At 46.6% G+C, this 27,723-nt stretch overlaps 1 protein-coding gene across 9 annotated transcripts in view; it reads left to right on the top strand.

Annotated features, from left to right (window-relative positions):
- The window catches only part of MARCHF3 (membrane associated ring-CH-type finger 3), a 134,962-nt gene extending 115,745 nt beyond the window's left edge, over positions 1 to 19,217 (top strand). For 8 of the 9 annotated variants that reach the window (XM_036280663.1, XM_036280662.1, XM_036280657.1 and 5 more), the window contains 2 exons: positions 11,913 to 12,122; positions 18,784 to 19,217. In XM_036280663.1, the coding sequence (XP_036136556.1) occupies positions 11,913 to 12,122; positions 18,784 to 18,942 (369 nt within the window). In that variant the 3' untranslated portion in view covers positions 18,943 to 19,217. Of the gene's footprint in view, positions 1 to 3,611; positions 3,906 to 11,912; positions 12,123 to 18,783 lie in introns of those variants that run through there. The other variant, XM_036280664.1, reaches the window with a different exon arrangement.
- Positions 19,218 to 27,723: the final 8,506 nt, after the last annotated feature.

Here is a 27,723-nt window from a genome sequence, read left to right as displayed (position 1 = left end):
CCAGGGTGTCCTTGAATATGCTTATGCTTCGGCCAAATCACTGCTGTGAAGGCCAGAGCCACTGCTAAGTGTGTGTCTGTGGCAAAAATGACTTGACTGCGTTTGATCAGAAGAGTCAGGGTGAGTGGTCTTACATATATATATATATATATATATATATATATATATATTTCAGTTAAACTCATCTTCAGTTCTACCCAAATCCTCTCATTTAGAAGAATGTATATATATATATATATATATATATATATATATATATATATATATAGCTTCAGCTAATATTTATTAAGCACAAATTAAATACTATAGGAAGTGGGGATTTAACTGTGAACAAGCCAGAAGAATATTGTGTACTAATAACAGAGTTTACCTGCTAGGGAGACAGACGCAGAATAAACAAGTACATAAATAACAAGATTAGATGGAAGGAGACTTGACATGGGGCAGTGAACAAACAATACAACGTATAGATATGTATTATAGAATTGTACGCCTGGAACCTATGTAATTTTATTAACCAATGTCACCCCACTAAATTTAATTGAAAATAAATAAATAGATTATTTATGACAGGGGTAGAAGTTATAAAGAAAGAAAGAAGTTGTTGCAGTAAAGAATGACTAGACTGAGAGAGTGTGTGGTGGTTTGTGAAGGCCTCTCGGAAGAGGTGACATTCAAGTGGAGAAGGCACCTGCCTGGTGAAGAAAAGCTCCAGGCAAAAGGAACAGCCACTGCGAAGGCTCTGAGGCAGGCAGTTCAGTATTTCTGAAACAGGAAAAAGTACCACTAACAAGCATTGTTCGAAAGGTCAAAGGCAGTAGATCCCAGATGCTGCAACTTTCCTGTGACGGACCCCTTGGCAGTCTGTTGAAGCCTCTGGACCCCTTCTCAGATACATGTTTTCTATTATAGAAGATAAAGTATGTAGGAATGCAAAGAAAAACAACTACATTATAATTTGTCTATCAAAATATTTAAGAGACAAAGTTGTGATGTAAAACGGAAGTGCTTCTCTAACACATTTTGTGGCAGATATGATCACTAACTCTGAAGTAGTGATATGCCAAGATATTTGCAATAGTTGTAATGGGGTATGAAATATCTGCGATTTCTCTTGGTGACAATGTCACAGGTACTGCTCACACTACTGAGCTTTTCGGCATCACTCAGTGAAATGCTACGTTTTGATTAGAGACTGTAAAAATAAATATGTCATTTTCCCCCATTCCAAAATCACAGATGTCATGAATGCTATCCCCGGCCCCTTTGGGGTCTGTGGAGCCAGGGTACAAACACCTGGGCCCCATCATGCAGGGCTGTGTGGGTCATGGCAAGGCACTAGATCAGAGATTTTCAACCAGTGTGCCGCAGGATTTTTGCAGTTAGTTTACATGTGCCACGAGATGAAAAAGGTTGAAAATCTCTGCGTTAGACTAAGGAGATACTGAAACATTTAAGCAAGAGAAGTGATGTGACCTTGCTGCTTATAGAAACTGGGTTCTGGGATAGCAGAAATAGAGGAGTGAGAGGCGATACCTGGTTCGGGTGGACGGTGAGAGTGGCTTGGACAAGAGTGGTGGCACTGGACAGAGATACGCGAACACGTTCAAGGTGTGTTCCAGGAGAAGTAACGGGACCTGCTGGGGGCCTGGACATAGACCAGGGGAAGAGAAGAGAGAATAAGGATGGCACTGAGGTGGTTTACGAGAGCCTCTCGGTCTTGGTGTTGCCACATACTGGTGTGGGACAACCCGGAAGGAAGATGGATTTGTGGGAGCACCGGGGTGGCGGAGGTGAATCCCGTCTCCATCATGGACCTTGTGAAGTCTGAGGTGATCATTACACAAACAGTAAGCAGTGAGATACACAAGCCTGCAGCTGAGAAGAGAGTGGGGATGACGACTGATAATACACTCTCCAGTTGAACCTGATGTTTTGAACAAAACTGGAAACTTAAGACAACCAGAAAGGGTCCTTAATTCCCCTCAAAACTGCACCTTCCTTGCTTTTTTAGAGAGACTTCCATATTTTACTCACCCAGAGAGGTGAAAGAGATTGATAAAGGTCACACAGCATTTGGGGGAACCAAGAGCAGTGGCTAACTGGAAGCAGTATTTCATCTCCTGCTTCCAAGCCCTGTTTGATCTTGCACAGTGCTGCTTCTCCAACCTTCCCCATGGTGGGAGCAAACAAAACTCAGAGTCAAGGTTCTATGTAGTGCCAAAGCAGGCAGGAGGGAAGATCTGAAAGAACAAAGAACAGTAGGCTGGCAGTTTCAAATACTGGCCCCTCCACCTTGTAACTTTGAACAGATAACAACCTCACTGAGGTTTAATATCTTTATTCAAGATGATAATAATAACACCACCACATGTTATTAAATTCACTAAAAATATCTGGCACTTATGGGCATTCAATACATATTTTTGGTTGAACTAGAGTTGTATATTGTTTTTTTATTCTCACCTAAGAGCATGCTTTTTTAAAATTAATTTTAGAGAGAGAGGAAGAGAGAGTGAGAGAGAAACATCCATGTGAGAGTGAAACGTCGATTGGTTCCTCCCACACACACCCCGACTGGGGATTGAACTCACAGCCTGGGTACGCGCCCTGACTGGGAATCTTAACTGCGACCCTTCAGTGTACAGGACAGTGCTCCAACCCACTGAGCCACAGCAGCCAGGGCATAGGGTTGTATAATTTTAAATAGATTTTGGGCATTGCCTTTTTCTCATATATTTCCAGGTAGTTTTTCTCCCGTGGCGGGGGGAGGGAGGGGAGTAATTGTGAGTAAAACAGTACAAAGGCTCAAATAATTTACTCAATTTCTCATGCTATTTCATGACCTATGGAAAAATAGATAGTATTCCACGGTTATTTACATGGGGGAGGGGGGTTTGAACAAAAACAAGTTTTTCATCTTGTAGGGACAAAACAATGTAGATATTTCTGTTGGAAACCCAAAAAGAGCAATACATAAGGAAAGCCATCTCTAGTCTGGAAAGCTAAAAGCAATTAACTTGACAATGTGATGTTTACACGCCAATAAATTTTCTCCTTCCCAATCGATTTAATTTGTCTAACTAATATTGTGAGATCATTTCTGGTCAGGGCCACCACCTCAGATGTTTATTCATTTTCATTAAGCATCCTCTGTGTGCCAGGTCCGTCCTGGGATTGAGGCATACAGGAACGACCTGCCGTCACGGAGCTCTCATTGACGTGGGAGCAAAAAAATGAACAAGTAAACAGACAAATAAATAAATAGCATCATTTCAGACAGTGCCATGGGCTCCGTAGAAAATATAGCCAGGTAATGTTCACAGTTGCAAAGAGTGTTTTCAATGAGAAGGCACCGTCTGAGCTGAGACCTAAATCATGAGGAGTCAGCCGTGCAGTAATACGGGCGAAGCCAGTTCCGTGGGAACATGGGAACAGCCGCTGGTAAGGGTTGGAAATGAAGGGGAAGAGGTAGTAGGGAAGTGGTCAGAGAGAGAGACAGGGACGAGGGCAGGTCTTCTTGCAGGCTCAGGTCAAAGGTGTGGCCTCTATTCTAATCAATGGAGAATTTTAAGCAAAGGAGTAAATGATCTGGTTTATGTTTCTGCCAGGTCACTGACTGTTGTTTTGGAACTGGACTGTGGGGTGGCCAGAGTGGAAGCAGGAGGCTGTTGCCTCCCAAGCAGGAGACGAGGCTCGGGGAGAGCGGCAGGAAAAGCGGAGAAGGGCACAGATTCCAGATACGTGGGGGGAGCGCCAGCAGGACTCGCCGAAGGGCTAGACGTGTGGGGCAGACACAGAAAGGAAACGGGATGACTGAGCGACTGGGTGGACTGTGTCACTTACTGATACGGAGAAGACTTGGAGGGGAAAAAAGGGTTGTGGGGTAAGTGCTAAATCAAGAGTTCTGTTTTGGACAGATTAAGTTTGAGTTGTCTGTTAGTCATCTCCAGGGAGATGTTAAGTGGGCTGTTGAATATGCACATCTGGAGCTTTGGCTAGAGGCCAGAGATGGAGACTGACATTTTAAGGTCATGAGCAAACCCTCTGTGAAGTTTTCATCCGAGGTGCGTGCGTGGCTCCAAGCCTGGTCTGATGGCTATCTGAAGCTCGCACCTTCTTGGCTTCCCTGGGGTCAGAATCTTCTCCTGTGAGACTTCAGCGGTCCTAGAAATTCATTGATAGTCTGTGGAGTTCAAGGATCTAAAACTCTGGAAGGAGTTGGTTTTTGTTCTGGGCTGTGTTTCAAGTTATCTGAAATGCATGGTTTTCAGGTTTCATCTTCACTTTTAATCATGCAAAGGACCTGTCGCATATCTTCCGATCACCACACTGCCCCTTTCACACTGCAGCTCCCGAGGCAAGCAAGACAGTTTAGTGCTGGTTGTGTTGGGCTTTGAAAATAAGACCCATCCCAAGAAAGGCAAGCACTTGGTTAATAACTCTGCCAAGTGTCAGGCTAACAGGAGGTACTCGGGCAGATAAACCCAAGTGAGAAAACACTGTGAGACCATGCCCTCCTCTTTTTAAGCCCACTCCATAAATTTGCTGTAGTTCTATCCATTGTTATCCCATCTTATCAGTTTCTTTCATTCTCATGATGGTTTCTCATTAAGGAGATTCATGGGGAAGGTTATAATCGATCAGAGCTATTAGCCACCAGAGTGTAATCTGGTTCTGGTACAAACTGACCTGCATAATGTCCTGTCTACCTTGGGGATTTAAGCCGATTAACCCACAGCCTGGGAGGCAGAATCTAATGTCCTTGAGCAGCCCCCCACCCCGGTAACCCCTCCCCACCAGTAAGGGATGTAACAAACTGACACCGTAACTAGACCCAAACCCACAGTTAACCCTCCTTGGAACACCCACCAGTGCCTGGCTCGCTGCGGATGCACAGGTACAACCAGGGAACAAGGCCGTGTCACTGGTGGCAGAATGCGCTCCAGCCCCTGCTCTCTCAGCCCTGCAGTGCTGATTACCGTGGGGGGTTTCTGTTGGGTTTAGTTGGTTGGTTGGTTTTTCCATTTCCAAGAGTAGCTCAATCTCATGGTTCGGGAGCAAGTTAGTGATTGGAATGAGATTGCCACAGAAAACTGGGCGGCTCATTGCCAGGGCTTTCGGTCACACCTCTACCAACTTTTTTCTTTATTGCTTTCTTTTAAAATTTCTAAAAATTGTATTGAATTTATTGAGGTGACATTGGTTAATAAAATTATATAGGATTCATGTGTACAATCCCATAACACATCATTTGTATATTGCGTTGTGTGTTCACCACCCAAAGCCAAGTCTCCTTCCATCACCGTATACCTGACCCCCTACCTTCTTCGGCCTCCCTCTAAATCCCCTTTTCCTCTGGTAACCACCACAGCACCATATTGTTATGAGTGTTTGTTGGTTTGGCTTATTTGCTTATTTTTTGCTTTCAGTTGTATGTCCCATATGGTTCTTGACTTTTTCTGTCTGACTTATTTTGCTAGCATGATAGTCTCAAGATCCATCCATGTTGTTGGAAATGGCAGTATTTCATCTTTTCTTATGGCTGAGGAGTATTCCATCGAATACATGTACCACATCTTCTTTATCCAGTCTTCTCTCAGAGGACACTTTGGTTGTTTTTATGTCTTGGCTACTGTGAATAATGCTACAATGAGCATAGGGATACATATATCTTTATGAATAAATGTTTTCAAATTTTTCTGGTAGATACCCAGAAGAGGGATAGCTGGGTCATATGGTATGCTTTATAGGAAGGGTGACCTGGGCTGGCCACAGATCCCCTGGCAGCAATGTGGGTGGACTCACGAGGTGAATGATGCCATACAAATCAGTATTTCCAGTCATTGATCTCAGCTTTTAAAATACAGCTAACCAAATATAAGCTGAAGAGTAAGGTGAAACTAAGATTTTTCAAGAATGATGTTTTAGCTGCAGAAGCTCTCCATAAATGGCAGGACAAATTAATTGGAATTTAGCTCCAGAGGAACCATGATAAGTTAATATTCCTTCTTGTTCTGATAAAAACAGTTAAGGCACAATCCAGCTGCTATCCCCTTCATCTACCCAGTCCCCACCCCCAACCCCCTTTTTTTCCTTAATAATAATGGTATAATAGAGTGGTTAGGAGCACCGTCTTTGGAGCTAGACTACATGGACCAAAGCCAAGGCTAATCTTCTACAAGTTATTTAACTTCTCTAGACCTCATTTTCTTTATCTATAACATGATGGTGATAATAATGGTACCTCTTTAAAGATTATTGAAGAGTAAATCAATTACTATATGTAGCTTATAAAACAGTGTTTGGCATATCGTAAGGCATGAGTAAACATAAGCGATCGTCATTCATTCAACACTGAGAGTTTTGAATGTGCTAGATGCTGGTGATATAAAGATGAGGTTTCTCCTCGGGTCAGGTGGGAAGATGGACACACGAACCTGCCATTTTGCCTTGGCCTGTTCTTTGTTAAATGTTTGGGAAAGGACGATACCACTACATAATGTATATAATACTCTGTGTATAATGAATATAACTGATAAGAGGCTGAAGACACACATGAGCAAGAAATGTAATTGAACAATACTTGAGATAACCTTTGTCTATTATGAATTATACAAAAATGCATGATAATATAGTTGAGATTAAATATCCAGACACTGGATCTCTCCTCTCTCTCTCTCTCTCTCTCTCTCTCTCTCTCTCCCTCCCTCTCCCTCTCCCTCTCCCTCTCTCTCTCTCTCAATGTTTCATACACAGCTAATATGCAATTTATATTTATATGGGTAATCCATTCATTGTAGAAAAACAAGAAAATGCATACAAAAAGAAAAAAATTAAAGATCTTTCATAATTCCACCACCAAGAATAGCCACAGTGGTTTTTTTGTTTATTTGTTCGTTTGTTTTTCAATTACCATTAGTACACAAAATTATATTGGTTTCAGATGTACAACACAGTGATTACACATTTAGATAATTTATGAAGTGATCACCCAAATAAATCTAGTATCTACTTGACACCATACATAGTTATTACAATATTATTGATTATATTCCCTTTACCTTCCTGTGACTGTTTTTATAACTGGCAATTTGTACATCTTAGTCCCTTCCCTTTTCAAACTTCCTCCCAAACCCTCTTCCATCTGGCAACCATCAATTTGCTCTATCTATGAGTTTCTGTTTTCTTTGTTTGTTTATTTTTTTTAGATTCCACATATAAGGGAAATCATATGATAGTTATCTTTCTTTTCTGACTTATTTCATTTGGCATTATACCCTGTAGGTCCAGCCATTTTGCAAATGGCAAAATTTCTCTCTTTTTTAAATAAAATTTAGGTGTTTTGATTTTAATCCAGTGCTCGCTTCTTTCTACACATTGAAACTTCACATACTTGTATATTAGCAAAAAGACTGTAAATAAATAACTTTTATAATGTGTAGATTAAATAAATATATAATGAATGTACAAGTAAATATTCATTATAAATTTATTTTATATTTATATATACTTATAAACATATAAGTATATTCAGTGTATGTTTTCATATTAATATAAAATGTATAAAATTTCATTCTCTTTTATGGCCAAGTAATAGTTCATTATATATATCTTTTTTATCCATGTATCTGTTGATGGGTATTTAGGTTGCTTCCATATCTTGGCTATTGTAAATAATGCTGCAATGAACATAGGGGTGCATATGTCTTTTTTAATTAGTGTTTTGGATTTCTTTGGATGAATATCCAGAAGTGGAATTGCTGGGTCATAAGGCAGTTCTATTTTTAATTTTTTGAGGAATCTCCATACTGTTTTCCATAGTGGCTGCAAGAAAGAGCCACAGTTTTGCTGGGTGTCCTGGTCTGTATCTATGTGAATCCACTACATCTATATAAACGTAAATGTTAATGTGTATATAAATATATAATTACACATACAGGATCATACTATACATTCTGTTCAATAGAATTCTTTTTCTGCTCAGCAGCATATTATGTCAGTAAAACAAAATGTTCATTATCATTTGAAATTACTCTATGGTATTCTATTGTAGATAAATTCCATAATTTATTTAGACCATCCCCTATTGCTGGAAATTTGAGGTATAATCACATTTTTTTTCTCTCATAAACTCTGCTCGTGTAAATATCTTTTATCAGCCTAGTTGGATACGTTAGCAGAGGTTCTTATCATGGCATAGGGCGATTTTTATTTTCCTTCCTCAACAGCAAATATTACCACTGGTCTTGTTCTAGGGAGCTGCCTTTGTGTAACAGATAAATAGCACTTGAGGTTCTGAAGAAGTCTGAGATGTTCACATAATAGTACCTGTTTATAGAACTTCCTACCTAAATCTGACTCAGCAGCAAACAACACAAGAGAAAGCTAAGCCGAAAATATATGTATAGCGTTAATAAGCTGTGGATCTTGGTATTGGGTCATCATGTACATATAAAATGGCCCAGACATTTTTTAAGAATATAGATAAAAAAAATAATTAGAAAATAAGAAACTGGGAACAAGAAATAGTAATTTCTCATTTTCCTTTCCAATTCATTTTACATCATACATAGATAACTAGTGATTCCCAATTACCTCCTTCCATACCTGAGTTATTTCATTGGGCGATGTCAAGGGCCACATAGATAAGTAAAGTGCTAAATTAGTTTTAATAAAATGTATTCAGAATTCCCAAGCAAAATTGGAGGAAGTCTTAGCCAGTGAGTTCAGCTTGTCTGTGAACATATCACGTTTGTTGAGAACCTACTATGTTTCAGTAGGAAGAATAGTCCAGGCTTCCTGATCTGCTTCTAGACACAGTCTGAACCGCGAGGGGCATCAGGTCGCTGCTTGGGCACCATTGTTTAAGAATCTGGATTTCTACAACTTTAATTTTCAAATGTTTACTGATAGGACATCTGAACAATCTATGTTCATTTTAGAAAAACAAGAAAAATAAGGAAGATCATGATCCTCTTTTCAGTTTGACCTCTGAGTTACCTGGAGCAATGGTTAATCTCTCTGAGCCTCCATAAAATTGGGATTAAAATTCCCACTTTCGCCCTGGCCGGTTTGACTCAGCGGTGAGAGCGTCGGCCTGCGGAACAGAGAGTCCCGGGTTCGGTTCCCGCTAAGGACACGTACATCAGTTGCAGTTTGTCCCCGCCCTGGTTGGGGTCATGTGGGTGGCAACCAGTCGATGTGTCTCTCTCACATGGATGTTTCTCTTTCTCCCTTCCCGTCTCTCTCCCTTCCGCTTTATCTAAAAATAAATGCAAAAAAAAAAAAAAATTTTTTTTAACTTTAAAAAAATGCCCACTTCCAGCCTGGCTGGTGTGGCTCAGTGGTTGAGCATCGACCCATGCACCAAGAGGTTGCTGGTTCAATTCCCGGTGAGGGCACATGCCCAGGTTATGGGCCAAATCCCCAGTGGGGGGCATGCAGGAGGCGACCAATGATGTTCTCTCTCATCGATGTTTCCATCTCTCTCTCCCTCTCCCTTCCTCTCTCTCTAAAAATCAATAAAGGAAAAAAAGTTTTTTTTAAATGCCCACTTTCTACTCTCCACTTCACAGCAAAATTCCTCGTATTTAAGCAAGAAAATGTTAATTAGTAAGAGTTTTTTTTCATTTCTTTGAAGCTGCTGGGATGTCCAAGGTAGCCTCACAACACATTTGCACTTGATCATTTTGGTATTTATATTAAGTTTTTATAATGCTGTATTTATATTCACGGGCAAGTCAACTCCCCGTTATCTATTTTTAAATATTTCTTTGGGTTCGTACTTGAGCTGAGGTTGACTTCCTCCCGCATCTCAGCCCATTTTTAAGGTGGGTTGTTACTGGAAAGTGCTATGTTGGGCATTCGAGGAAGGCACCTCCCAGAAAACTTCCTCTGGGCCTCTACCTCCCGTCTCTTCTGCTCGCTCCTTGGCTCTTTTGCTGGCCCTGGCACTGCCCTTCCCTCAACTTGCTCGCCCTCTTTGCAGCTCTTCAGTCTCTTCCTTCTGCCCTTGAGCATGGCATTCCATTCTCTCTGCAGTCAGCCCCCCTTCTCTTTTCTTCCCTGTCAGGGTCCTTTCTCTCCCACCAGTGGTTTCATGGGAATCGTTACCCTGGCCACTTGGGGTGTCTGCCCAGTGGCCCACAGTGCTCCCATTTCGGGGCTAGCCGAGATCTCTGCTAGGCCTCCCCATTTGTGGATAGGCTGAGACAAAAGACAGGGTTGTCCCCGCCTCCTCCCCGGCCCTATTACCTGTGTTTGACCCCCTCCTCCTCTAGACGCCATGACCTCTTTCATTATTACATGGGATACTGATATGAGGATGTCAAATTGTTTGGGGACGTTTCAATACTAGTCTGAAGCCACCAGGCCTCATTACCAGTACACAATGACACCAACATGTAAGCGTGACTTTTCCTAGAAACATCTCAGCAGATATTCAGCAGTTCCCCAAGAGGGAGGACAACAACCCTGTCCTGTAGGAATTCTCGGCTCTGGTCTTTAAAAAAGCATAGAATTTTCCCCATCGTTTTTGGGGTTGGGTCAGTCAAAATGGTAGCACAATGAAGATACCTGGAATGGTCCTAAGTAGGAAGCTCAGGGTCCCAAAACATGAGTTCATGGAGTCGTTGAGTCTCTGTGTATGGGTGGTCCCCAAGATCATCCTCCGGCTTGATGATTCACTAGGAGTCACAGTACTCACAAAAGCTCTTATATTCGTAATTACAATTTATTACAGAAAAAGGATGCCAATTAAAATCAGCAGAGGGGCCCAGCCAGTGTGGCTCAGTGGATTGAGCATCATGCCATGGACTGAGAAGTCCCAGTTCGATTCCCAGTCAGGGCACATGCCTGGGTTGTGGGCTCAATCCCCAGTAGGGGGCGTGCAGGAAGCAGCCAATGGATGTTTCTCTCTCACATTGATGTTTCTATCTCTCTCTCCCTTTTTCTCTCTCTAAAATAAACTAAAAAAACAAAAACAAAAAACATATTTTGAGAAAGAAAAAAAACCAGCAGAAGGAAAGGGTGCATGGGGCAAAGTCTAGGAGAAACCAGGCACCAGCTCCCGGGTGTCCACCCCCAGTCACATCCCACGTTACTGCGTGCTTAACTTTTCCAGCAACAAATTGCAACAACACATGCAAAGCATTATAGACCAGGACGCTCACCCAGCCTGGTGTCCATGGTGCTCACTGGGGTCAGTCACACAGGCATGCACCCACCGCCTGTATGACTAACCTCAGCTACTCAGACTCCAGCCTCCCGGGGCAAAAATAGGTGTTCAGCATAAATCACATCGGTAGCACAGCTATCTGATTACACTGGCACCCTGTGGCCCAACGCCTCAGGCATACAAAACATTCATCAGGCAGGCTATTACGAGGACTCAGAGCTCATCCCTTAGGAGCCAGGTTTGAAATCAGGTCCTTCTTGGGAATGGGCAGAAATTGAGCCATCCAATGCTGCGTTAACCCTCTCCTGCTCGCGTTCTCTGGATCCAGACACGGGGAGGCTTTGGCCACAGACAGCACTTCTGGCATCTCAGCTATTACCTTCCAAAAATAACATCCTGTCTACCTTCCACATAGATACACTGTGATTTATAACAATAACCACTGAACTATTTTCAAAAACAGCAGGCCATCTGCAGCAAGGACACATTATCATCATCGTCGTCATCATCACCATCATAATTACTATTGTCATATTGTATTATTATCATAATCACTGTTATTCAGGGGGTGGAGGCATGGAAATGAGCCCTAATGCTCCCTTGTGATCTCAGAACAAGTCAGAAGTGCTTTCTTTCAGATTCCGAAGATCAAGACAACTTCGGAATCGTGTGCCTCCTCTCCAGCCGGGGTTTAACCTTGTCCTGTCTTCCTCTCTCTCCCTGTCCCCGGCAGTGGCTCCGAAACCCAGGCCCTCAGCATGAGAAGCGGACTCTGTTCGGAGACATGGTGTGCTTCTTGTTCATCACACCACTGGCCACCATCTCGGGCTGGCTGTGCCTGCGGGGCGCCGTGGACCACCTGCACTTTAGCAGTCGGCTCGAAGCCTTCGGACTGATTGCACTCACTGTGGCACTCTTCACGATTTACCTCTTTTGGACACTAGTAAGTATGGCCACGGCCCCGGGATTCGGGCCAGCGGGAGCTGGCAGCCCCGCGGCTGGCACAGCCTTCCCTCTCGTCGGGATCACGTCTCACCTGCCCGATTCGGGCTGGCGAGAGTGTGTGATTGGGTTTGCACCACTTATGAGACAGAGTGAGTGTGAGTGTGTGTGTGTGTGTGTGTGTGTGTGTGTGTGTGTGACACATGAGCAGGCACGTGCTGCTGGGAAGAGCAGATCAAGTAAAGAAAAAACACCCGCTTCTGAGAGCCCGTCAAAGACTCACACCCCGTACGTTTCTCTCCCCGCCTCGTCCAGGCTCCATCTGTTATGAGGCGTTTTCCTTTTCTTGCTTATGTTCCTCATTTGTGCTGGGATCACAGTGTATGGTGAATGATGCACTTGGCCCCTGCTGCTGCGGCTGCCTGAGCAGGTCATGACCCTCCTGCTGGTTAGTTCCTTATGTCCTGACCCAACTGAAAGCCTTCGCTGGGCCTGGAGCAGCCGTGTGCCCTGGGGTGATCCTATGCTGGGATACCGGCTCTGCTGAGAAGCCCCCATGAAGGAAACCCATTTCCCAGTGTGTCCCACTGGACATGAGGAAGACTTTAAAGCTCTCCGGGTCGTTCATTCCTTTAACTTGTGAATGAGTTGACTGCTCAGGCAGCAGTTGGCAGCACCCACAAAGTGCAGCATTTGATCTCTCTATGCTTCCCCCCCCCCCCCGGGGCCTGCGTAGTAAAACGTCACTATCTAGAATATTTTCAGAAATTGGACCCCCTGCTTCCTGGCATTCCTCTCTGTGCCTGCTGGTTTCTAATCTGAGCACGTTCCATTGTTATTCAACAAGTATTTCCTGTCTGCGTGTCTGTTCCCTTGCCGTGGCCCAGCGTCAGACTATGGAAGCTTCCACTTCCTCCCCAGCCCTGCCCACCACAGCCATTCCTGCCAGTGACCACAGCCCCCTGCTCATTTCCCGCTGCTACCTCCCCTCGGGTGAGAGTGCACGCACAGTAAGTGGGGGGCACATTCCAGCCTCAGCAAGAGGGACCTGGCTTGAGCCTTGGTAAATAGGGAGCGTTCTGATGTTTCGGACCTTGTCTGAGCCCTCCGGTTAATTTGGGCATCTGTTCCAGCCTAATGGAGCCCCCAAACAAAGCTAGTATTGCTTCTTTTAAAAGTGTATGCTTCCACCCTGGCCGGTTTGGCTCAGCGGTTGGCCGTCGGCCGGCGGACCAGAGAGTCCCGGGTTCAGTTCCCGCTAGGGGCACGTACCAAAACAAAAACAAAAAAATAGTGTATGCTTCCAAAGTATATCCTAATTCATTACAAAGCAAGTGATGAAGCTGACCCAGAATTCACAAGGACGTTGCAATGGGAAGAGTTAGAAATAGGTTAAACGGTCACTAGCACCGGCTAAAGTCAGTGCTGCTCTGGGCCTCGGTGCTCCCTCTGGGAAGTGGAGATGGTGGCGGCAGCCGTCCCGCCAACTTCCCTTGTGCTGTGAGATGGAAGTGAAGCATGCAGGGGGGAAATACTCTGGATAATAATGTTTTACCACGATTAGAGGTTTACTTGTCAACAGTTTTTCTTAGAAGAGTTCCTAAAATGAAGGTATAGATTTGAATACTGGCTTTCAAACCAACTGAAGCCCTTTTTGAAGACTAGCTTCGTAAAGCATCCCTTTGCCTACCAAGGAAGAAAGGGAGGAAGGACGGGGACATAGAAGGAAGAAAAGAGTTACCCAAAGAGAAATAGATGTGGCCCTGTCTGAGCTCCCCTGCAGGTGAAAGGAAGGGAGGGTGAGAAAGGTACCTGGAGTCGGCCCTTTCAGGAGAGAGAATGTACTTTGTTCCAGAAATACTTCCAAGAGACAGTGCACATACTAAAAAGCACATGTGTTTAGGAGCCAAAGGCCCTGTGTTTAATCCCCAAATTTAGCATCCTAATAGCTGTGCAACTTTAAACAAGGTACTTAACCTCTCTGATCATCTTTCCCCTTTTGCCAAAAAACAAAAACAAAAAAGGAGGAAATGACTGCTAACCCCTGGGTCAGTGGGCCATTGTGAGGATTAGATGGGATAACAGGGGAATAGGTATCAGAACACCTCACACAGACACCCTGGTTTTCTTCCTGTGACTTCCCTTCTCCCCCAACTCCCACCACCCCAGCCCTCTATAAAATGCAGAGTAGCCGGAGGGAAAGAAAGAAAGGCATTTATTTTTGCCCGTTGACTGGTGTGAAAACCGTGCTGCGGCGTCCGCTCCGCAATAGGCTCCAGAACGGAGGCTCACTCCTCCCAGGGAAATGCTGCGCTGAGCTGCCCTGGCAAGAGCCGTAATTCAGAAGCTGACAGCACTTGGAAACTGCCCTCCAGCAGAAACCCATTGTAAACAAGCTGTCAGGCTTAAGGAGAGTACGCTGTGAAAATGTCTTAGATAAACAAACACGGTGTCAGTCCAGCCCCGCTCCTCAGAGGAGCCTTCCCGGAAAGGCCCGCGGGCTCTGGGAAGAGGGACCCACATCCGCATTCGTGCTGTGCACCTAACTGCCTGTGGAGTTCCTCGCCCACTCACAAGGCCAGGAGGGCCCGGCCCTCACACCAACCGGGAGTTCTGCTTTCTGGAACCTGCTTTGCGGAAACACAAGCATCGGGGGCCCAGGAGGCCAGGGCCTCAGCTATCTCCACGCTGAGAGCTCAGGAGAGCGGTGCCCCAGAAACAGCACTGTTATGTCACACGCTGTTTGAAGCCCGTGGACAGACACCAAGAGCGCCAGAAGAGGGCTGAGTCCACAGTAAGCATTAGAAATTGTCCATAGTGGAATTCACAGGAGCCCTGGTTTAGAGGTGTAAGAATTGGGGGGGGGGGGCGGGGCACCACAGCTTAGTGATCACTGGCATTCCTTCTAGTCACTGGGTCATTGATGCAACCAGTGTCCAACACAGAAACTGTGTTCCATCCCAAAAGGAGATGAAGGAACCATCTGAGTCCCAGTCCCATGGGAAAAGCATATAAATTCTCGTTATAAAGGGGGGAAACCTCTAATAGAAAACTGTCCCCACAAAGCTCACTGTGGGGCTGATTTAGATACCCCCACGACAGTGTGCGGCAGTGCGAGGATGCTCAGTGTGATCCTGTGCTGGGTATTTCTCCCTGGCTCCGGCTGATGTACGCCCACCCAGTCCTCTCCTCTTGCATGATGCAGAGATCAGAGAGCTGGGCCCATCAGTAACCTCACGGTCACACCATAACCTGGAGAGGAAGGGCAGGATAAAACACGCAATGAGAAGATTTCCCAAAGCCTACTGTGACTTCACAACAAACACTGAGTGACTGCCTGTCACCAACCTGACCGGGAGAGGTGAGTGCCTCTCCTGCACCATCCACAGGACCATAGACCTTGGTGCAGACCTCGCCCAGGATAGGAGGTGAATAAATATCCTTTGGATGAAGAAATGAATGCTTGTCAAGAATCCCATCCCATGAGGGGTAGTTTGATTAGAATAGTGGCCCTGTGCTCTCCTGAAAACCTCAGAAATTCCAGAAATATATAAACAAAGTTCCCAATGCTCCTACTGCTACAGCTTCTTTCGGTGTATGTCTATTTTCCCCTCACTGCCCCTTTATTTCTCTAAATCTCCCTCCTTTTTCCCTGTTCCATTTCATTGCGGAGGGGGTGTCTCGGAGCTTCTAGAGAGGGAGCCGGCATTAACCCAGGGCAGCTGCGCACCGTGGTCCCCTCTGCACGGTGCCTGGCTTCCTTTGTCTTCCCTCGGACAGTCATCTGCATATGATGCTTTCTTCTTAGTGACTGGATTTGCCTGAAAATTGTCATAGTTAACAGCAATTAAGATAGATTAATGCATAATGAGATCTCATTTGTTTGTCTGAACAAGTGGGCTGATTTCTATACTTCCTGGCCAAGGAACCAGGAGACCTACCAAGTCGTGGACCCCTGTGTTCCTTGAAGCAGTGCTTCCCGGGCTGGAGGGGGTGGGCCAGGCACCGGGACATCGTGTGAGAAGGCAGGCTCCGATTCCTTCGTTCAGGGCAGAGCCCCGCATTCTGATAGTCTAACACGCTCTCAGGTGATGCCGGCTGACCCGCCACCACCCAGAGCGTCACCAAAGGAGATAGCCCAACCTACATCTAGGAAGTAGTGTCACAAAGTCATCCCGTCCACACTTAGCTCATCAAAAATAACAGGCCCAAAACTTTAACCTGTATGTGAGGCACTGTGCTAAGTGCCTTTTAAAATGATTTTGTTTTGTTTTTCAGTTACAGCTGACACACAATATCACTAGTTTCAAGTGTACGCCTAGGGATCAGACACTTTTATAACTTATGAAGGGATCACCCTGATGAGTCTGGTACCCACCTGGTGCCATACATGGTTATTACAATATTATTGACTATATATCCCCTGTGCTGTCTGTGCTAAGTGCTTTTTATGCATTATCTCAGATATCATTATTCACACTTACAAATGAGGGAACTGAAACTTGGAGACAGCAAGCAACCCTCCCAAAGGCATGGAGCCGCTAAGCGGAGGGAGGGATTCAAGCCCCATGTGCCTGGCCCCAGAGCCGAAGGCCTGTTCCCTACTCTGTGGAAGAAGCTGCTGCCCACCTGCTTCCTAATGCCAGGCATGCGTGGCTCTTTAACATTACAGATGGAAGGACTCTTGATTTGAAATTCGGCTTTCCTGCAATATGTCCAGATCCCAGACTCCTGGTACCGCCAGAGCTCTTCATTAGTGCTTGTCTGTGGTCTCCCTCTTGCCTGCGCTCGGCCCTGAGCAGCAGGCTTCCCACCTGCCTCTCGTACATTCATGATAGCACCAAGCAGCAGCAGGACAGAATAGATAAAAGAGAATCGAGCTTAAAAAATAAAAAGAAAAAAACCCTGATCGGCTTTGGCACATTAGGGCCTTTTGGAGAAAAGCACATCTGTGTGAGTTTAAAAGCTTATATTTTCATACCCAAATCTCTCTGGTGCTCAGTCTGTAGCATTTGCTTTCTAGCGTCGGAAATGTGAGTGAGTGGCCTTGAATTTCATGATCCTGCCATGAAGATTAACAAGCCCTTTCTGATCAAGGGCCTACATACACTCTCCATCACTTCTGCCAGCGCTGACCTCAAACCATTGGGTCGACCCACTCTCTGACCTTTACTGGGGCCAACACAATCCACCCACCCCAAAGGGTTGAACAGCTCTTACCTTCATTATCTCTCAGCCTGTGGCACCTTCCTTCCCAGTACTGAGTCATCTGGATGCACTCAAGCTGGATCCTGTCCCTATTTTTATTTATTTATTTTTTTCTTTATTGAGTTTAGAGAGAGAGGAAGGGAGAGGGAGAGAGAGATAGACACATCAATAAGAGAGAACATGGATTGACCGCCTCCTGCATGCTCCCCACTGGGCATCGGACCCACAACCTGGGCATGTGCCCTGACTGGGAACTGAACTGGCAACCTCTTAGTGCATGAGTCAACACTCAATCACTGAGCCACACCGGCCGGGCCCTGTCCCTAATTTTAAAGGGATTTTGTACATCTTCAAAAGTATAGGTGAGACTCTGCATTTCCTGGGTGGTGCATTAGTGCTTCATGCCAGCCTTCTCCAGAACAAACCATATGTAATCGTCTCGTTCCAGTATATTTAATATGAGAAGCACTTTGGGGGCACAGTCGTGTCACAGTTAACTGAGTTTACCATTCATAGCTTTGTGCATATGGAAGAGAAGCTTAAATCTTAAGCAGCGTGGCAATTAGAAAACATAGGATACTTCTTCACTCGTCCATTCACTCAGCAAACTTGACAGCGACTTCTCAGCGCCAGGCACTGTGATTTGGTGTAGGGCACACAAAGCTGTAAGCAGCACATGCTCTCCAGATGTTTTTCATGCCGGGGAGAAAGAAACAGGTACACTGGTGTACAGGCCACTTGATGCCACATTGAGGTAAGCCCAAGGCACTGTGGCTCAGGAAGAACGGACTAGGGGAGCTTGGTGCCCATGCCAGAGCCCCTTCTGGGAGCCATAGAATGTGGGAGCTGGAGGCAGTCAGGGCTCACCCATCAGGGCCACCCGGGACAGCACAGTACGAAAGATGCCCTTTCTGTCACAGTCAGCGTGAGTGGGGTCCTTTGAGTTGTGCAATGTCCAACCTGCAGAAGGGCACATGAAGTCCCAGCACCCCACCCGTCTAACAGAAACCTGAGGACCAGAAAGGCACACCGGGCACTGTCTGTGGCCTTCTGGTCCCGCAGCTGGGCAAGGGCTGGCACTAGACCCACCCTGCCTGCTGCTTCCAGCCAACCCTCTTCATCGCCGATGTTTTGGGACCTAAACACCACTGTCCACAAAATAAATCCAAACTCAGAAGAAACCTCATTTCCTAGCGATACCCTGCTTTTACCCAATTTGAACAGGAACGAAGGAAGCCACTCCACGAGCTGTGCCCACGTGTTCACACGCGGGTGCTCTTGGTTTGTCCCAGTATCCCACACTCAGCAGCATGCCGGCGGGCCCCCCCCCCCCCAGGGTCCTAGCTTCTGCTGCCGCTGTCAGGGCTCTTTTCAATGACATGCTTGTTTCTGGGATTGATTGTCAGCATCTGCTCACCTGAAACCTTCCCTTATTTCTCCTCTCCCAACCCCAGGTGTCATTTAGGTACCACTGTCGATTGTACAACGAATGGCGTCGGACCAATCAAAGGGTGATTCTTCTCATTCCAAAGTCTGTAAATGTACCTTCCAACCAGCAGTCTTTGCTGGGCCTCCATTCTGTCAAGAGGAACTCAAAAGAGACCATTGTCTGACATTTGAGTGGTCGGCTGGATGATTCATTGTTTGGGTTTAGAAGTTTCTGCGCTGGGGCCATGCACAGAGCCACCCTGAACCCTTCCTGAAGCCTGTGGGTCTGAGAACATCCAGAGCCATGTTAGCACATCGCCCCGAGCAACGACTCCGCGGGAGAAAGCGGATGCTGTTTCACTTCAAATCATGGATGCTGCACTCATGATACTTGCTAAGCTGCCAAACACGTTTATTTAGCAGATACTGTATGGAATCTTCCCAACACCTCTTTAACACATGAGGAAGGTCGTCCTGCCAAGGATGCAATTCAGTTTTTCCTTTTTTTTTATTACTTAGATGATAATCAAAATCGAAAAGCCAATGTTACCACTGGTTTCTTGGTTTCGTTGGATGAGTTTATTTGTTGCCGGCTTCTACTGTAGATTCTTTGGGGTCGTTGGCTAGCTTACGTGGTCTTTCTCATCTCTTCCATGTCCCACGCTCAAGGGGACGGCGTAACAATGCAGAACAAGTCATATTTGAAGGATGTTTTGTACTAAATCTCATTTAATTATTCAGACTTTAAAGGAAAAAGAGGTGTGGCAACTCTCCCCACAGTGAGCTGTTTATTTAAATTTCATTAAGGAGAATATATATATATATATATATGGTGAGAAGCAGGCTCCTGTCAACTTGTTTGGTACTGACAACTGATAGAAGCTATTTTCTAATAATAAACATCCGGTGTGTGAAAGACAAACCCCGCTGATTGCAATACTTTCTTTTTTAATCATAAAACCTGTGAAGTTTCCCAAAGTAGATTTGAAAAAGGCAAAGGAGAGAGGTCGATGTCCTCACTCCCAAATCGTTCAGTGCATGTCTTAATTCCGCATTCGCAGTGACTTGGAGGCTCATTAGACATTTCTAGGAACCCTGAACCTGTTTTGCATAGCAATTAGCGTTCCCATTGCTCTATTGAATTTCCAGCCTGACAGGTAGACATGGCAAAAAAAAAAAAGCCTGCCCTGGCCCTCCCAGACCCCTTTGTCTCAGTTTCAAAACACAGAGCCCCACAGAGTACCTTCCCCCAGCCTTGAGCCAATTCTGTCGGCCGAGATGGACCTTTTCGAAGGGCTCCATGTCCCTCTCTTCTGTGTGGCAGGGTACGGGCAGTGAAGCCCGGGCAGATGTAGGGCGAGGAAGCGCCTGCCCCCAGCAGTCCTCAGCCGCCTGCTGCCCGCCCACCCACAGCCCGCGGAGAGGGCGGAGCCCGGCGTGGGGGAACGCTTAAATATGGATTTCTAGAACATGACCCACATTCCTAATATCACTGCCGCGTCTGCCTTCTGCTCCCCGCGTGGGAGAACAGAGAGTGCAGAGGAGCGGGCAGTGAGGAGGGGAGCGATTTCGTCTGCAGATTGATGAGCTGATGCAGGTGCTGCCTTTGTCTGCAGAGCCCGGCACTCAGACTGCTCCCCGCACTGCCTGGGGAGGGAAACAGCTGTGCTGCTCTCCGCTGCAAAACTCAGATGTGCTTTATGGCTTGTGACAATAGATTTCCTCCCACCCCGCCTCACTTCGACACTTCAATTCCAGTAATATACGTCTCAGGCCTTCTGTTTACTCGGCCCTGCTCACCCCTCTGGGCTGTCATTAGCTGCACCACCATCAACCGTTTCTTAATTGACCTTTTTAAAATGCTGGACACCACTGGCTGCATGCAGCTGTCGCACATTAAATTTCCAGAGCCAAGAGTCCAACTTGGTAGCTGGTGAATAGCAGCCCTGTAATATAGTTGATAAATGAGGTCCAGCCGGCCTCGGTCCCTGAGCTGTCAGATGGGCCAGTGACACCTCTCCGCTGAATGGCGCGCTCGTGAGAGGACTGTACCCTGTCTCCTCCCTGCTTCTTCCTTGAATTAAAGACGTGGCAGATTCCCAGGATCATTTCCTGTTGCGGTTGTTTGCAGGAAATCCCTGCTGTCTTGGTTCATGAGATGAGACACGACGAAGCAAAATATCGAAGGCAGGCAGATCCTGGCAGCGTGCCAGGGCTCCTGGGCTGGGAAGGTTGGCACACTCGTACGGGGCCCCGCCTCTCTTTCCCCATAGTTGCTCCTCACCCTGAGAAAATAAGGCAGAGTCCAAATTGCAGGAGTAGGTTGCATGTGGGGTGGGCCAGCCCTGCAAGCCAAGAGTAGTACCTCCCTTCCCAGGCCACCAGCCTAGAACCTCCTTCTAGGAGGCTGACCTCCACCAGCACCGGGCTCACCTGGGATTGTGAAAGCTCTTGGAAGACACTTCGTCTCCTCTTGGCCTTTTAACCCTGCGGCCGTTCAAGGAGGGAGAGTCTAGGGAACTACAGCATGTGGGCAAGGCACCAGCCAGGAGGCAGGAGCAGGTGCGGACTCCACGCGAGGCTCTGCGTCTGTCCCCGAGATAGGAAGAAGGGGGCCTGTTGCTAACTGGCACAAGGTGCTCCATGGGTTGCCAGCAGCCCTGCTGGGCCCGTACTCGCTTCTTTCCTGTGGAAGGATCCAGAATGAAGAGGGGTAGGGAAAGGATCTTGGTGGTTCACTGCTTCCCTCTAGAGCTTCTTACAACCCTCTCATCTGCGCCCCCTGCCGTATCCTGCCCTGACCGTTTCTCTTGAGAACCTTAGGTAGAGACAGACATGTGTTACACGGAAGCCAGAAGGGGAAACTAACAACTGAAATGAGCCCAGTGTGCTCTCGCCTGCCTGTGTGTGCACGTGTGTTCCTGTGTGTTCTCATCCGGGGACGGAGGACACGCGCGTACACACGACGTCTGCAGCTCCTCAGAGAGCAGAAGCTCAGATGAGCTGGGAAGCCCATTAAGGGAAAATACATAGCCTGACTTGGAAGTACTTGCATTTGCCTTGTGTGTCCTGGTCCCCCTTCCCCGTGCCCTCAGTGCCCTGGGTTGTCACTTTCCTCTGGCCACAGCCACATTCACTTCACGTTCAGTGAAAGTAGCTCATCTGGGGGCTGGGAGGAGCCAAAGGAGACAGTGGACGTGAGACAGCAGCCCGGCTGCCCACGCTTCAGCCAGCGGCCTGCTGAGGGTCCATTCTCTCCCCGGGCCTCTTTGTTCCGCTCTGGGCGCCGGCCTCGGTCGGACCCGGGTCTGTCGCGGCCTTTCCTGACACTCCACACGGGGCACCACGACACGCACAAAGACTTTGTCTTCAGCCTACCCTCACCAGGGACTGTCCCAGGGCCAAAAGAAACTGAGGAGGAAAGATACCTAGGCAGGGAAATTGGCACGTGCTCCCTTTCCACTTTCATCCAGCATGTTCCCAGAAGCTGCCTGAGGATCGGCCACGCAGCTTGCAGCCCCAGTGCTGGATGAGAAATGTCGGCTGTGATCCTGAAGCCTCATGGGCTGGGAGGTGGGCCAGCACGTGCAGACAAGGTTCAGGATTACTTTAGGGCAAGAGGTTGGGACCAGGACGGAGCTGGCCGTGCCTCCCGGCAGACGGCCGGCAGGAGGCAGGTGCTACAGGGCTGGAGTCCGAGATCCGCACTCGTAGTGAGACCCTCTCCAAAGTGTGTCGGTTCTGCAGAAGTGCAGGGGCTAGCATGTTCTCCAGCACACCTCTTTGGGCTTTGCAAAAGTCCGTGTGTCTAGGAGTTGCCTTTGGGACATACTGCCTTTCCCTTGAGTTGAGCTGTTCTGAGTGATCCTGGCTCTTGGCTTCCCAGGGCAACAGAGTGGGAGAGAACCAGCCATGAGTCAGACTACCAGGGTCTAAGCCCGACTCCGCAGTGTCCCAGCTGTGGATTGTGGACAAGCGACCCCCACCCCCATCTAAGCCTCAGTTTTTGCTTCTGTAAAATAAGGTTAACAACTACCTCAGTTAGTCCTTGTGAGATCTGTAAGGCTTAGCTTCCAGTAGCTCATGAATAAATGACAGACTTTCCCTCCCCTTCCTTCCACTTGCTATTGTTAATGTCTGGGTTATTTTGCCTTCACTTGGGTTTTGACAAACAACTTTGATCAATGACTTGAAGGACCATACCCAGTAGTTTTAAATCCTTTCAAAAAGAGGAGGGATTGATTTAAAATAATCAACAGATATTTAGTGAACACACTGTGCTTCAGAGTAAAAAGAACTGCAAGAGACCCTTCTGGAGGTTGAAATTACTGACTTGATTGAGATCTTTTAATTATGGGTAGATTTCAGTTATCTTTGCATTTCCTGATACTGGATGGAGCTTCTGGCTAATTGAGAATTCATCACAGATTTTTTTTATTTTTTTTAATTGCTAGTTCTGGATCTAGTGCTACAGAGGAAAACAAATAGAGTCCATCAGTTTTCTGTGTTCCCAGAAAGGAGCCTCACGAGTCACGGCTCGTGCACCAGAGCCCCCCTGGAGGCTCCATTCTGAGCACAAAGACAACGGGGGGGTCGGTTCTGGAGGCCCCGCTGCCTTCTGAGAAACTCTCCTTTTCGAACACACATCTCCCCAACTGGGGCCATAGTCACTCCCACACGGAAATGAATATACGGACTCCGTCAGAGCTTCTATTTTTATCTTATTCCTGGACACCAGATGCAAAGAATTGGGTTAATCATACATTTAAGTCCATTCCACAGTTTCTATCGCCATCAGCCTATATAGATCCCTGTTCTATTTTATCCCACAGGTTTGTACAAAGTGCCAGACACTTCCCATGAGCCCTGCACTATTCAGCACTTTGAAAATTATCTCCTTTAATCATCGCAACGACCTCATCTGTTGCTGCCTAACAAACCACCCGAACGGAGTGGTGTAAAACGACCACTTTATTCCAGCCGGGCAGTCCACAGGCAGCCTCCTCTGGTCGCACTTGGGTGTCTCAGACATTCAGGTGGCCCAGGAGCCCCTCCTGTGGCCTGTCTCTTTTTTTTTTTTTAATTTTTTTTTTTTATCCTCACCCGAGGACATTTTTTCGTTTTTTTGTTCAGATAGAGTGGGAGGGAGAGAGGAAGAGAGAGAGAGAAAGAGAAGAGAAACATCGACATAAAAGGGACACATCGAGTGGTTGCCACCCGTACAACCCAACCAGGGCTGGGGACAAACTGCAACCGAGGTATGTGACCTTAGCAGGAACTGAACCCTGGTCTCTCTGGACTGTCGGGCGACGCTCTAACCGCTGAGCCAAACCGGCCAGGGCTGTGGCCTGTCTCTTCACATGGCATCTTAGTGACAAGGTTCCCTCTCTTCACATGGTTGCTCAAGGCTCCAAGAGGGAAGAAGCATTTGTCCTAATTAATGCAGAAGCTTGGAAATCCCAGAGGGTCACATCCCTGAATCCTATGGGTCAAAGCAGTCACAGGACCCGCCTACTGATGGGAGGAGCTACTGACACAAACAGGGAGAAGCAGAATTGTTTGGGGCCATTTGTGGAGATTTTTTATGGATGAGGAAGCTTAAAAAGAGAGATTAAGTTACTTGCCCAAGGTACCAGAGCTAGTAAAACGCAGAGCTGGGATTCACACCCAGGCTCTGGAGTCCCTGCTAACTATGGTTATAAGATCTGATAACTCTCAGCTTCTAGTTTTACAATATTTTCCCCTTCATGCCCAATCTCCACTCTCATCTCCTTCCTTCATGAGGCACCCACTCGAATACGTTTGATATATAAATGGAATATGTGTATATTTTTGCAAAACATTGTTTTGTAAGTATGTCTTAATTACATAAAAGTGATTATGCGCCCTGGCCAGTTTGATGCTCAGTGGTTAGACCATCAGCCCATGGACCAAAGCGTCCCAGCCAAGGGCACCTACCTCAGTTACAGTTCATCGCAGGGTCGTGTGGGAGGCAACCAGTCAATGTGTCTCTCTCACATCGATGTTTCTTTCTCTCTCTCTCCCTCTCTCTCACCTCTCCCACTCTATCTGAAGATATTTGAGAAAATATCCTCGGAAGAGGATTTTTTAAAAAGTGATTATGCTATAAATCTCATTCTTCCTCTTCTTCCCCCAACTTAACACTATGTTTTTAAGATCCATGTTGCTATGCATCTAGTTCATTGCTTCTCATGGCTGCTTGGGGTTCCATCTGACTTCTCTGTTCCTTTAATGTTGCCTCCATCCCCCTGACGCCACCAGTAGTGCTATGATGGACATCCTGGTGCCCGTGTCCTTACTGTTCTGTTGCAGAGGCCCTCTGGATCAGTCCCCGGTGGGAATGCTGGGTTATAGGCTGTTGACATATTTTTTGTTGTTAATCCTTACCCAAGGATATTTTTCCATTGATTTTTAGGTAGAGTGGAAGGGGTTCAAGGGAGAGAGAGAAAAACATCAATGTGAGAGAGACACATCGATTGGTTGCCTCCCACACGACCTTGACCAGGGCAGGGACCAAACTGCAACCGAGGTACATGCCCTTGAAAGGAATTGAACCTGCGACTCTTTGGTCTGAGGGCTAACACTCTAACCACTGAGCAAACCACCCAGGGCAAGACTAGAGCCCTTTAGACACACACACACACACACACACACACAGAGCTAACTGTTCCCATTTCCCCGCATCCTTTTCTGTACTAGCCATTTGTTTACTTTTAGCCAATCTAACTGTATAAAACCCACGTCTTACTACTGCATCTGTTCAGTTTCACACTTCTTTATTATTCCTCTGGGGAGGGCTACCTTCTCCTTTTCACTCCCCTAGACAGTTTGATGTGCTGCGAGTCCCATTTGTCCAACTCTCTCAACGGAGTCTGCGGTGTACTTTGTTGAACAGAAATCCTTTCTCATGTAGTATGGGGTGGTCTTATTTAAATTTTCTAAGTCCTGCCCTGGCCGGTTTGGCTCAGCAGTTAGAGCGTCAGCCTGCTGTCCAGAGAGACCCGGGTTCGGTTCCCACTAAGGGCACGTACCTTGGGTGCAGTTTTTCCCTGGCCCTGGTTGGGTCATGCAGGAGGTGGCCACCCGATGTGTCCCTTTCACATCAATGTTTCTCTCTCTCTCTCCCCCTCCCACTCTATCTGAACAAAAAAATGGAAAAATGTTTTCAGGTGAGGATAAAAATTTAAATTAAATTCAAATTTTAGAAGTCCTTTCTCATTGCCAAGTCACAGAGGTAGTCTCCCACAATTCCTTCCTTTAGCTTTATGGGTTTATGCGTCACCCTTAGGCCTTTCATAGAATCTAACTACCTCCCTACGGTAGGCGGTTTTCCATCACCACCTGCTTCAGTCTCCCCTTCCTTCACTCGCGCGTGGTGTCCCCTGTATCACAGTCCAGCGTGTAAACATGGTGTGTTTTGCACACCCCGCCTGTGGCTTCGGTCTGCCCCCTGCTCCGGCTTTGCCTCACGGTTTCCCTTGCCATGGCTCAGAGTATATCTGAGTGGTGAAATGAGCAGCTTCTCCCCAAACGCCTGCCAACTTCACTCTGCTGTTTTTTCAAAATTGATTGATTTGTGACAAGCTTTTTATTCTTGGGGATACATTTTAGAGTAGTTTTGTGAAGTCGTTTGAAAGGTCTTGATGGGACTTGGGTTGGAATTAGAGTGAATTTATACATTCATTTCATGACAGCTGACATTTCTGCAGTTTTTAGCCGTCCTCTGTGATGCCCATGGTGTAACACCGTTTATCCAGGTGTTCTCTGTGCCCTCAGACAGTTTTCATCACTGCCAGTGAATGTCTGTGCCTCCTTTGTTAGTTCAACTCGCAGGTCGTTGACTCTCGCGTTGCTGTTGGAATGATAGCTGATTGTCCAGTCGGTGAGCGCCGCAGGGAGGAATTGTCCTGCTCCGGCAGCTTGGCTAAACTCTGCATTAGGCTCAGAGTCTGCCCCCTTCCAGCCTGCTCCCTCCGTCTCGGCGCTGCCGAGCCTCGTGGCCTCTTCCGCGGCAGCCGCGCGCGTGGGTACGCACTGGCCTCACCGTCGATACTTGCTGTACATTTTTCTTAGATCACTTCATTGAGTTATTCTGTTTTCTTCCTATTTCTACTACTCTGTGAGTTTTTACAGTATTTTTTTTCCAGTCCTCACCCAAGGACATTTTTATTCTCTATTTATCTTCAGATAGATTGGGAGGGAGGGATAGAGAGGGAGGGAGAGAGAGAAACATTGACGTGAGAGGGACACATAGACTGGTTGCCTCCCGCACGACCCCAACCAGGACTGGGGACAAACCACAACCGAGGTACGTGCCCTTGACCAGAATCTAACCTGCGAACTAATGGTCCGAGGGCCAATGTTCTAACCACTGAGCAACTGGCCAGGACAGTTTTTACAGTATTTTAAATAAGGTTGGTTTTTTTTTTTTTTTCCTTTATTGATTTTAGAGAGAGAGGAAGGGAGAGGGAGAGAGAGATAGAAACATCAATGAGAGAAAACATCAATTGGCTGCCTCCTGCATGCCCCTCATTGGGGATTGGGCCCACAACCTGGTAATTAGTAATAATCAAATATAATTAACAATAACAACATTGAGAATTTTGTGTAACTTTCTGCCTTAATCCACTGAGTAAGATACACCATCCTTCATTCCTAGGTAAATCTCACTTAAGATTTTCTGTATCTTCTCTACATTTGTAATGAAAACGAAGAGTTCGCATTACCACCCCCAGTTCCAGCCCAGTACCACAGTTTCATTTTCTTTTTCCCATGTTCATATTTACGGCTCCCTTTTCTACCATGAGCAACCTGGCTTTTCTGGTCCTGAAGTTACCAATCTACTTAATCAGCCTCTCTGCATGTCACCAATCTCTGGTCACCACAGACATCGCCTTCCCAGGTAATGCCCCTCCCCAGCCTCTGGCTCCCAAGCCCGTGCCCGT

Source organism: Molossus molossus, unplaced genomic scaffold (genome assembly GCF_014108415.1).
Source record: "Molossus molossus isolate mMolMol1 unplaced genomic scaffold, mMolMol1.p scaffold_m16_p_3, whole genome shotgun sequence".
Classification (NCBI taxonomy): Eukaryota; Metazoa; Chordata; class Mammalia; order Chiroptera; family Molossidae; genus Molossus; species Molossus molossus.
The sequence above is the reverse complement of the archived record's forward strand: the minus strand, read 5'-3'. Positions and strand labels throughout refer to the sequence as shown.